This window comes from Pseudorasbora parva, chromosome 1, assembly GCF_024679245.1.
Source record: "Pseudorasbora parva isolate DD20220531a chromosome 1, ASM2467924v1, whole genome shotgun sequence".
Taxonomy (NCBI): Eukaryota; Metazoa; Chordata; class Actinopteri; order Cypriniformes; family Gobionidae; genus Pseudorasbora; species Pseudorasbora parva.
In genome coordinates this window covers 67,892,911-67,905,848 of record NC_090172.1, presented here as the reverse complement: position 1 = coordinate 67,905,848, position 12,938 = coordinate 67,892,911, and the positions used below count along the sequence as shown (strand labels likewise).

The following is a 12,938-nucleotide window of genomic DNA, read 5'->3' as shown; positions in this document are numbered from 1 at the left end:
GTGTATTTCATTAAGAATAATAGGCTAATTTTAAACTGAAACTAAAATCTGCTTGGCCGCACAGAGCGCGCATTTACTGACGAGCTGTCATTCACCGTGTGCGCGCACTGGCGCGTTTTCAGTTCATATGGAAGCTTAACTTTTATAGGAATTCATTGAAAGCACTCGCTTTGCATCCGCTCCCGTTATTAATGCCTGAGCGGCGATGCGCATGTTCCTGTTATTACCAGTGTTGTCACATCACACTTTGATTAACCAATGGGAAAATGTCCCCACCGTCACATCTCTACTGTACATTCGCGAGATGGATGCGCATTGCTTAGAGTTTATCACAGATAAGGACAAGAACGTGGGCTAGTCAAATGTAAATGCAGTCAAATGCAACCTTTGTCTAAAACCGAAATTCTATTGATGTTGCAACAATAAGAAAAGAACAAATGCGCATATTGTCAACTTAGAGTTTACACAGTTCTGTTGTGTCTATGAACAGAAGCTATTCCCAGATATTGCCAGATAATCTTTACCTCTACAATACTTATAACAGAATTGGATCGTTTGTGATTCTGTCTGTCATGATTTCTTGCGTTGTCTTGAGCCGATTCTCTATTGTTAGCCTGATACCCCATAGTCATTATGCTTCATCATATCGCCTTCTACTGGATGTAAAATGCTCTCTGGTAGCCTACATCTTATAATGTTAAGAGCTACTTCTGTCATTATTTTGGTGAAAGTAACTCAAAAGTAATACAGGAGTAATGTAACGCATTACAATTCTGAGACAGTAATATTGTAATGTAAAGAATTACTTTTAAATAGCAGTAAAAAGTAATCTATAATATATTACAGTTTGGAAGTAACTTGCACAACACTGGACATAAATACATCAGATATGCAAAGAGATTCTTAAAACACACATATTGTGTTAATATTTTAGACATCAAAATAAAAGCCATTATTGGTGTTAGAAAACTTTGATAAGATCACATTATATCATGATGATTAATATACAGAAATAAAACACGATTAGTAGATTCACAAAACAGATGAAAGTAAATAAGAAAAATAATGAGGGATGGAAACAGTGAATGTGGGTAAACACACAAACATTCACATGTTTTCACTCATAATTTGTGCAGATGAAGTTGAGTTTGTGAGTTTCAGGAAGGCTGACCCAGCGCTGATCTCCTCCAGACTGAACGGCTCCTTTTCTCTTCTCGAGGCGGCAGTTTTCCGGTGTCGTTCCGTGACCTGGAGCCCAGTTCTGATAGTACATGTTCTCTCCGCTCAGCCAGAGCCACATGTTCATGATGCAGTAGTTGTGTAAACCCAACCACACCTCCGCAGTAGACGCCGCTTTAACCACATTCATCACCTCACGCTGCATCTCGTCTGAATGAACCGAGACCAGATCCACATGATTCTGTCTGCAGTATCTCAGAGCTTCAGGCCACGTCAGGTTCTCTTTGATCAGAATCAGTTTATCTGGATCTGGTGGAGGTGATGGATAGATTGTGTGATTTGTGAGGATCTTCTCACCTTCATGACACACAAAAGGATATTGGTTGTTGCAAGAGACGTCATTCCATTGTCCCTGAGCATTCGGTCTAATCACTGTACAGTTTTCAACACCTCCCTGATTATCAGGTTGATTAGAATCCCAGTATCTGAATGTGGAGTTGCTCTGATCTGACCACTGCCATGATTCTCTGAACAGACCGATCCAGACCCCATATCCAGATAAGTGACGATCACTGATGAACTTCTGAATCTGTTGACTCTCATTCTGGTTCCTCACACTGACCAGATCAGTGTGATTCTGTCTGCAGTAACTCTGAGCGTCTCTCCAGTTCTTCGGCTGATCGACTAAGACGAGTCCTGTGCTCACTTTAAGAACAGAAACAGATTCATGAGTCAGTTTGTTCATTATTCTTACACTGATTTATGGTTTGGATGTGAATAAGAGCAGCGGTGGAGCATCAGAAACACGTTTCCTTCAGAGACTTTCTACAGCTGATGATATATTAAATATTCTCAATATCTTCAGGATTATTGTAATTATATAACATGAAGTAACATGTTGAAATACTCTGAAATACTGGATTCAGACACAAAGAGCTGAATGAGAGAAACAGAGGAGGATGTTACTCTGCAGATAAATGTGTTAGTTAACTAGTTCAGACACATTTACTTGGGCTGCGTCCGAAATCGCGTACTATATTTGAATTAGAACGTACTTCGCAACCGTTAAAAAAGTAAGTTCTATATAGTATGAATACGGGTAGTATGAATGGAGTCGGACGTACTACATGCGCCATGATGGAATTGCCACGTGATAGACGCCGTCATGACAGCGCGGAGATTAAAGAGCCCATTCAACCGACTGCACACAATCGCCAGCGATGTTTTCAGATCTGCTTCGCTTTTATCTGCGTTTTTACATCGTTCAAGCTCACAATCCAGAGGAGGCGTCGGTCAGCTCCTCGCATGTCACGCCTACGTCGAGAGCTTGTGCGAAATTTCTCAAATAATGCAAGTATTATAATGTATTTAGCTTTTAAATATTACCTCAGAAACAAATGTGTGTGTGCGTGTCTCTATTAATGGAGCTACAGTGGTCCCTAGAGGCGACACCCACCAACCACTGGCACAATGGCTAAGGCTGAGTGTGAATTTGTGTGCCAAACATTTGAAATTATAGCTACATATCACATATTTGAGCTTCATGCTTTACAAATTATTTACTTCAAGTGGAAATCCAAAAAATTACAGAGAGAATAAAGTCTTCATCTTGTACACGCTTTAAAAGAAACATAACGTTAACGTTACTGAATTATTTTAAAGTGATGCCCTATAAATTAGATTGCTAGTATCAAAGTCCCTTTAGATCTTTTTGAAACCTGTGAAAGTTACCTTACCGAAGCTGCTGAAGTTAAACTTCTTTCCTCGTGATGACACTATAATAAAAAACCTTTTAATACCTTTCTTTTTGGTGGTTATTTACGCACTGTTATACTACTTTATGCCAAAGTTATGTGATTTTATTTTAAGCTTTGTATCCTACGTATCCATTTGAAAGTTAAATACACAAAAATAAAGCAAATACATTTTAATGGTGTCTGGAGTGTTTTTTTCTCTAGAGTGCAGCACTCGTATTCAGAGTAAGACAGCATATTTCTCAGATACACCTGCAATTAGCTTGTTTCAAAAACCATCAAAACATACAGAACGCTTAAACAAAAATACTCAAGGCCATATATTAAGCACTTTACCACTGACAATCTAGCTACTGTAAAGCCCTAGGAATTAAGTGTTTTGTAATATAACTTGCTAAACAGCATGCCAGTGAATTTATGAATCAAACAAATGAAAAGAGACAGTATCATTTGATTTCTTTATTAACATAATTGTTTAGCAATTATTTCTAGTAGCCGAAGGAATCTTTTCTTTCTCTCACTTCTCGGTTAAAACACGGGTGGGTGTGTTCATCAGCCCCTGCAAAATCAAGCCAGATTTTAACATGTGATGAACCATGGTCAGTCTATTAATGCTAACGGTACATGGACAAGCTGAGGTAACTTAAACTTGTTAACAGTAGTTTGCAATGTGACCAACAACATTTTGATAATATCAACACTGGTAAAGGAGAAATACATCGTTTTAATTTACTGAAGTTGTGTAACTATCTCATTAAACTGCTAAACAACGAACGTCTTTGTTTAATGAAAACAGTGCTATTGGTAGCTGATTTACATTAGTCTAATAATAATGATAAAACTATAATTTTTTTGAATTGGCTGGAAGATAACACCCTTAATTTACATCATTTAAACTTCTAACAAGACAGTCGTTTACTTATATGTTGTTAAACAAATACAATTTAAGCACAAATATACAAAAAGTTGTTTCTAAAGTACTTACACTTGAAAACAGCTGCATCTCCGTTTTCCGCCATTTTCAAATATACAGTCTTGTTCAAAATAATAGCAGTACAATGTGACTAACCAGAATAATCAAGGTTTTTAGTATATTTTTTATTGCTACGTGGCAAACAAGTTACCAGTAGGTTCAGTAGATTGTCAGAAAACAAACAAGACCCAGCATTCATGATATGCACGCTCTTAAGGCTGTGCAATTGGGCAATTAGTTGAAAGGGGTGTGTTCAAAAAAATAGCAGTGTCTACCTTTGACTGTACAAACTCAAAACTATTTTGTACAAACATTTTTTTTTTCTGGGATTTAGCAATCCTGTGAATCACTAAACTAATATTTAGTTGTATGACCACAGTTTTTTAAAACTGCTTGACATCTGTGTGGCATGGAGTCAACCAACTTGTGGCACCTCTCAGCTGTTATTCCACTCCATGATTCTTTAACAACATTCCACAATTCATTCACATTTCTTGGTTTTGCTTCAGAAACAGCATTTTTGATATCACCCCACAAGTTCTCAATTGGATTAAGGTCTGGAGATTGGGCTGGCCACTCCATAACATTAATTTTGTTGGTTTGGAACCAAGACTTTGCCCGTTTACTAGTGTGTTTTGGGTCATTGTCTTGTTGAAACAACCATTTCAAGGGCATGTCCTCTTCAGCATAGGGCAACATGACCTCTTCAAGTATTTTAACATATGCAAACTGATCCATGATCCCTGGTATGCGATAAATAGGCCCAACACCATAGTAGGAGAAACATGCCCATATCATGATGCTTGCACCTCCATGCTTCACTGTCTTCACTGTGTACTGTGGCTTGAATTTAGAGTTTGGGGGTCGTCTCACAAACTGCCTGTGGCCCTTGGACCCAAAAAGAAAAATTTTACTCTCATCAGTCCACAAAATGTTCCTCCATTTCTCTTTAGGCCAGTTGATGTGTTCTTTGGCAAATTGTAACCTCTTCTGCACATGCCTTTTTTTTAACAGAGGGACTTTGCGGGGGATTCTTGAAAATAGATTAGCTTCACACAGACGTCTTCTAACTGTCACAGTACTTACAGGTAACTCCAGACTGTCTTTGATCATCCTGGAGGTGATCATTGGCTGAGCCTTTGCCATTCTGGTTATTCTTCTATCCATTTTGATGGTTGTCTTCCGTTTTCTTCCACGTCTCTGGTTTTGCTCTCCATTTTAAGGCATTGGAGATCATTTTAGCTGAACAGCCTATCATTTTTTGCACCTCTTTATAGGTTTTCCCCTCTCTAATCAACTTTTTAATCAAAGTACGCTGTTCTTCTGAACAATGTCTTGAACGACCCATTTTCCTCAGCTTTCAAATGCATGTTCAACAAGTGTTGGCTTCATCCTTAAATAGGGGCCACCTGATTCACACCTATTTCTTCACAAAATTGATGACCTCAGTGATTGAATGCCACACTGCTATTTTTTTGAACACACCCCTTTCAACTAATTGCCCAATTGCACAGCCTTAAGAGCGTGCATATCATGAATGCTGGGTCTCATTTGTTTTCTGAGAATCTACTGAACCTACTGGTAACTTGTTTGCAACGTAGCAATAAAAAAATATACGAAAAACCTTGATTATTCTGGTTAGTCACATTGTACTGCTATTATTTTGAACAATACTGTATGTTTCCCTCGCTCGAAAGCTTGACAGACCTTAACGGTTATTGTTTGCGAAGCCCTGATTGGCCTGTGGCGGTTTTGGGTGTGGCTTAGCGAAGGGTCAATCGCACGTTCACTTTCTGACAGCAGAGGGCGCTGATGGAACTGCAGAATGCAGCACTTACCCCGGAAACCCTGCAAACAAAACAACTGGCTGCGCTAGTGAAGTTTTTAAAATGCTCAGTGTTCTCAGTGTAAAATCTCAATGTTCTTCATCACAGCACAACATACTTAATACTTGTAGGCTTAATAGGCCATTTATTTTCAAAATATTTAAAAAAAATATATTTTAATCTGGACTACAACATTCCCTAATGTTTAGAAATGTTCTGGGCTGCATTTTCCAATAGCATCGTAAGCCTAAATTCATCGTAGAGACTAGAGGTGACCCCGAATAGTCGAAGATTCAATGAATCGATATGCGGAGCCTGATTCGCCCACCGATCTCACGGTCGAATCTTCGTAAGTGTTGTGAAATGAGGATCATACCATTTTGGCAATATGGGGGTGCTCAATATTTTGGTGTGACGCTGAGCTTCGCACCGCGCCGTGCCGTGCCGAGGTTCACTTCCTGCTTCGCTACTGTTCGGACGCTCTTGCTTACTGCTCCGCGCTTTGCTCTATCGCTTCTATATTTTATCTCATAATTTTAACTTCAGCAAATCAACACAGTGCTCTAACAACAAAGCTTGACTTCAACGATAAAACTAGAAACTCTGTTGACTGGATTACTACAAAAAAGTGGAACATTTCATCTGACCAGCCTCTCGCTGCCATCAGCTTACATTCCGGAAGGGAAAACACAGCTGCCTACTATCGAAAGGATAAGAAAATGCCTCCTCTAGCTAAGGAATTTTCTTGCTGCACAAACTGCCACAGACTTTTACAAAGGATTGCAGTTCTTGAAACAAAGTTATGTGCGGAACCACCAAACCGGACGAATCACACAGCAGAGCTTCATCACGAACGCCCTCTGCACACAGCCGGTGAGTCCCATAAATTTAGTGCTACTCAACAAATAGAGAAACAAGAAACTGATCGACACACTAATCGATGGCACAAACAGGGGGCAAGACCCAAACGCACTCGAGACATCAGATTGTCACGAGCTTCATATATTGCTGCCGTTGCATGCTCTACCCCAGACACAAGGATTGCAAACACTCGTTTCCGACCACCATCGATACATCTCGAAAACAGATTTGAAGTATTAATGAATGTGGGTGAGGAATCCCAAAACGTGGTGAATATGATCAAACACAGATTGCATCAGCCCGCAGCTAACACTAATGCTAACAGGCGCTCAAGGTCGAGCAGACCGCGTCGCTCAGCTCAGAGAGCAGCCGAGCCAAGGACTCTGATAGTGGGTGACTCTACAGTCAGAAACATTCGCAGCAGAGATACAACTACATGCTGCCTTCCACAAGCAACCATTTCTGATGTAAACAGGGAAATTGAGAACATTCTGATGAAACATAAGACTGCAAATCAACTAATCATTCATGTGGGGAAGAATGATATTCAGAGAGAGCAGTCAGAACTCATTAAGTCGGACTTCAATGAACTTTTTGAAACACTTAGAAAACTGAAAGTTCAGCCGTTCATCAGTGGACCACTGCCAGCAAGAGGAACAAATAGATTCTCACGGTTGCTTGGGCTTAATACATGGCTGCAAAAAACCTGTAACATGAATGGAGTGAACTTCATTGATAACTTCAATCTCTTCTGGAGTCAGAGACAACTGTTTACATCAAATGGCCTCCATCCAAACAAACTTGGTGCAAGAGTGCTAAAGGACAATATTTATTTTTCCCTTCATCATCCTTCAGCTGTGTGTTTTAACCCACTCAACCTGATACAGAGTATGGATGACCACAGGACTTCATTTCAGCTTCTGAATGGACACTCGGTTGACACATCCCACAATGACGATGAGAACTCCACACAGCCATAACAATTGCTCATGGACACACTCCCAGCTGAGCCCTGCCCACAGAGCTCACTACAGACAGACTGTGAAGGATTAGAACTGCTTTAAGATTCAGCACCCAAAGATGACTTTCTTGAAAATGGACAGCAAAGCCAGGACAACATACTTCAACTTCCGATAACACCAGAGCAACAGCCTCTCTCACCGGACATGTCATTCCTCTCTCCAGCATCCCCACATCTGGGCTTCTCAGAGAAAATGGAGGAACTGATTTTTGTTGGAACTAGACTATCACACTCAATTGCTGCGAGCCCCCTGATATCAACCAAAAAGCGTCGAGCCCCACAACCACCAAAGCCTGTGGGCCCAGCTCCCCCTCCTCCTGTGAGATTTCTTCGGTCACAACGCCAGGGCCCACACCCTCCTCCATCTGTTGTAGGTGAACCAAAAACAACTGATTCCAGCTCTCAGTGATGTGTTTTGGGTCCCCGCTATGAAAACAGTACCTTTATCAAATGTTTACAAAACAAGTGGGAACCCAGTGTGCCTGCCTCTTTCTCTATCTCTGTTCTGTTACGTGAAAGAAAGTCTAAGGCCTTGTCAGGCCGTTTAACAAACCAATATAATCTGCTGCCTGTCACCTGTCAAACTGAGACTAATGTGGGTGAAAAAATGAATACTGTTAAGTTAGCACTTTTAAACATCTGTTCACTTAAGAACAAATCATTCTTAGTCAGCGACTTAATAACCACAAACAACCTTGATTTTTTGCTTCTAAATGAAACATGGTTAGAAGAAAACTGTAGTGCAACAGTCCTCAATGAAGCAGCCCCTCCTAACTTTACTTTTATGAGTGTTTGCAGAGCAGTTAGGAGAGGTGGGGGTGTTGCTGCTCTTTTTAAAGATGTCTTTCAATGTAAGCAAGTATAATTTGGTGAATATTTGTCTCTAGAATATCTGGGTATTGTGTTAAAAGGTTCTCCATGCATCCTGCTTATCATTGTTTACAGGCCTCCAAAGTACTCTCCAGCCTTTATTGAGGAATTTACAGAACTGTTATCAATAATTTCCTCAGAGTTTGACTGTTTTGCTATTGCTGGGGATTTTAACATTCACATAGATAATATTGAATCCAGTACAACAAAAGAGCTCATGACTGTTCTTAACACTTTTTGATTTGACACAGCATGTAAATGGGACCCACACACAATCGTGGACACACTCTAGATTTACTGATCAGTAAGGGTCTAAACATTTCATCAATTGTTATTAAGGATGTGGCACTGTCTGATCATTTCTGTATTTTCTTTGACATATCAATCTCTCCTGCCATTGAAGCTAGATCTGTCTCTGTCAAAAAGAGATGCTTAAATGAGAACACTAATGTGCTGTTTATGAAGGCTTTATCTCTAACACCAAGCATATCTGCAGACTCTGTTGATTTTCTCCTTGACTCCTTTAACTCAAAAGTTAAGAGTGTAATTGATGATATTGCCCCTCTGAAAGTCAGGAAAAAGAGTGGCAAACAAAAGGCACCATGGAGAAACTCAACAGCAGTTCAAATAATGAAAAGACAATGCAGAAAATCTGAACGAAAGTGGAAGAAGGCAAAACTTGTAGTCCATTATAACATCTATAAAGACAGCCTTCATGCTCTCAATGTTGAACTAGGCAAAGCTAGACAGACCTTCTTCTTAAATATTATAAACAAACACATAAACAACACACGCACTCTTTTTGCTACTGTACACAGACTAACAAACCCCCCGAGTCACATTCCCAGAGAAATGCTCTCAGACAGCAAATGCAGTGAGTTTGCTTCCTTCTTCTCAGAGAAATCAGAAATATCAGAAAGGCGATCAGCACATCCTCTAGTTGCTCTGGGGTCAGTCAGATCAGACCAAACCCTCGGAAAATTACTATGTCTGATTTCGAAACAATTGACGGTAAAATTTTAGAAGACACAGTACAGCATCTTAAAACATCAACCTGCACCCTTGACGCACTCCCCACTTATTTTTTCAAAAGTGTGTTTAACTGTTTGGAAGCAGATCTCCTAGAAGTGGTTAACTTCTCTATGGGACTTTTCCAACCGCCCTTAAAACTGCAATAGTTAAGCCTCTTCTGAAAAAGAGAAATCTAGATAACTCCATACTGAGCAACTACAGACCAATCTCAAATCTCCCCTTCATAGGCAAAATCATCGAAAAAGTTGTTTTCAATCAGCTGAACAAATTCTTAAACTCAAAAGGATTCTTTGACAATTTTCAATCTGGTTTCCGACCGCATCACAGCACAGAGACAGCGCTCATAAAGATTATAAATGATATTCGCTTAAATACTGATACAGGCAAAACATCAATTCTGGTTCTACTCGACCTCAGTGCTGCATTCGACACTGTTGACCACAACATACTTCTAGACAGGCTGGAAAACTGGGTCGGGCTTTCTGGGATGGTCCTTAGATGGTTCAGATCATACTTAGAAGGGAGAGGTTATTATGTGAGTATAGGAGACCATAAGTCTGAGTGGACGTCCATGACATGCGGAGTCCCACAAGGGTCAATTCTAGCACCTCTCCTGTTTAACCTGTATATGCTGCCACTGAGCCAAATAATGAAAAAGAACAATATTACTTACCACAGCTATGCTGACACCCAGCTCTACTTAGCACTGTCATCTAATGACTACAGCCCCATTGACTCCCTGTGCAACTGCATTGATGAAGTTAACAACTGGATGTACCAAAACTATCTTCAGTTAAACAAAGACAAAACTGAAATCACTACATTTGGAAACAAAGATGAAATTCTCAAGGTGAACGTATATCTTGAGGTGAAAGGTCTAATAACAAAAAATCAAGTCAGGAATCTTGGTGTGATTTTGGAGTCAGACCTGAGTTTCAGTAGTCATGTCAAAGCAATAACTAAATCAGCTTACTATCATCTGAAAAATATTGCAAGGATTAGATGTTTTGTCTCCAGGCAAGACTTAGAGAAACTGGTTCATGCTTTCATCACCAGTAGGGTGGACTATTGTAATGGCCTTCTCACCGGCCTTCCCAAAAAGACCATTAGACAGCTGCAGCTCATACAGAACGCTGCTGCCAGGATTCTGAGCAGAACCAGAAAATATGACCATATCACACCAGTCCTCAGGTCTTTACACTGGCTTACAGTTACATTTAGGATCGATTTTAAAGCACTACTACTGGTTTATAAATCACTCAATGACCTAGGACCTCAATACATCGCAGATATGCTGATTAAATACAAACCCAACAGATCACTCAGATCAGCAGGATCAAGTCAGTTAGAAATACCAAGAGTTCACTCAAAGCAAGGAGAGTCTGCCTTTAGCAAACCCAACAGATCACTCAGATCAGCAGGATCAAGTCAGTTAGAAATACCAAGAGTTCACTCAAAGCAAGGAGAGTCTGCCTTTAGTTTTTATGCCAGCCGCAGCTGAACCAGCTTCCTGAACAGATCAGATGTGCTCCAACAGTCGCCACATTCAAATCCAGACTCAAAACACATCTGTTCAGCTGAGCATTTACTGAATGAGCTCTGAGCACTGTACGTCCGACTGATTGCACCTTATCTATGCATCATTTTTTAAATAATTTTTTATAACTGTTTTAGTTTACCTGTTCTTTTCTTTGGTTATCATCATTTTATTATTTTTAATTATCTTTACATTGTATTCTTTTTCTTATGCATTTTTATTCCTATTTTAATTCCTTTCTATGTAAAGCACTTTGAATTGCCATTGTGTATGAAATGTGCTATATAAATATACTTGCCTTGCCTTGCCTTGCACCGTAACAATTCGAACACATTCAATGAGTGTACACACACCGGCGGCGGCATTCGGTGCCTGTCCACGCAGGAAGTTGTTTAAAATCCTTTAAAATTTTTGGTGCAATGTATTATTGTATTTAAACATTTTTATTGCAAAGTTATTACAAAAAAAGGTCTTAAAGCTGTTATAATATGACAACACTTTTTTTTGTAACTTATTTCAGTATCGTGATAATACCGTATACTGTGATAAAAGTTTCAGCAATTAATCACAACATGAAAAACTGATACCGGCACATGCCTAGTCACTTCTGTATATTTATAATAGTTTTTAGTATTGCATTGAAATGTGGTACATGGTGCATCTATTCATGAACGGTTGTTGTAATTTTAAATACTCACTGTTGTTGCAGATGAACGGAAGATAAGCAGAACTACAGGGATAAATATAAATCTGTCCATTTGACATAACTCCACAATCATCTCTGCCATTAGGTTGTCCAGGTCCCCAGTTCAGATAGAGCTCAGGATCACCTGAAGACCACTGCCATTTATTAACACTCGTCCTCTGCAGCCCAATCCAGACATACTGAACACCTCCATCATTCACACTCTTGTTCAGGTCGATCATGTCGTTCATGTTTTCAGCGGTGGCCAGATCTGTGTAATTCTCTCTGCAGTATCTCTGAGCTTCAGTCCAGTTCTTCGTCTCGTTTATAAAGCGATAATGATGTTGAACACATTCAGATACGGAGCAGAGAGCTGTGAAAGAGAGGGTTTGATTTAATGCTTTTCATAACAGGGTCAAACCTGATGAAACTATAAACCAGAAATAAAACTACAGACACACTCACCAATGAGAAGAAGAACCAAATATAGAGTTTGCTCCATTTCTGAGGAAGAAACACATTGAAAAATCTCATATTCATCTTATATTAAAACATGATCATAAGCAGATACATATAACTCAATTCACGATCATTCAGACAATATGATCATCTCAGAGTCTAATTGTGTGTGAAGAATGATCATGTGAGTTGTTCTTACTTTAGAGGTTGTGTGTTTCTGTCCTGAGTCTGATGTTTCTGTCTGCAGCTTTAAACTACGTGATTATTATATCTGCTCTCATCCCTCATTCAGCGCATCACATACTTTGGTTATTTCTCTAAAAAGCCCCGTGTCATATTTTACTTCCTCTAGATTTGTGTTTTTGTCCAACTCTTTCCCCTTATTTGCATATTGACATCTGAGTCAGTATCAGTCAATATGAATATGGATCCTAATAATTTTATTGTATTTTTATTTTTTATATATAAACATTAATAATTTATATTTTAACTTTAATAACTAAACAGCTATCATTGCTGGACTCTAAAACAGGGTTACATCACTTTTAAATTTAATATATGTTTTATTTTTTGAACACTTATTTATCTGTTGCTGTTTAAAAAAAAAAAAAAAAAAAAAAAAAAAAAATATATATATATATATATATATATATATAGATTTTTTTTTTTTTGAATAGTTCTGAAAAGTGAGAGCCCTGGTGTTGAGGAGGAGACGAGTTGAAGACATTAAAGTGTTAAAGT

General features: G+C 39.1%; 1 protein-coding gene across 1 annotated transcript; it reads right to left on the bottom strand.

The window, feature by feature from the left end:
• Positions 1-965: 965 nt before the first annotated feature.
• Positions 966-12,240, bottom strand: LOC137081343 (C-type mannose receptor 2-like). The gene is made up of 3 exons (XM_067447643.1): positions 12,204-12,240; positions 11,752-12,111; positions 966-1,884 (listed from the first exon to the last, which is right to left on the bottom strand). The coding sequence occupies exons 1-3, from the start codon at positions 12,238-12,240 to the stop codon at positions 1,118-1,120; spliced, it is 1,164 nt and encodes a 387-aa protein (XP_067303744.1). The 3' UTR covers positions 966-1,117.
• Positions 12,241-12,938: the final 698 nt, after the last annotated feature.

Excerpts from the sequence above, each read along its gene's own strand:
- LOC137081343 (XM_067447643.1), bottom strand. The coding sequence starts at position 12,240 with ATGGAGCAAACTCTATATTTGGTTCTTCTTCTCATTG. Across the intron at positions 12,112-12,203 it reads TTTGGTTCTTCTTCTCATTG|CTCTCTGCTCCGTATCTGAA; the intron begins GTGAGTGTGTCT and ends TCTCTTTCACAG. Across the intron at positions 1,885-11,751 it reads TCCGTTCATCTGCAACAACA|TGAGCACAGGACTCGTCTTA; the intron begins GTGAGTATTTAA and ends CTGTTCTTAAAG.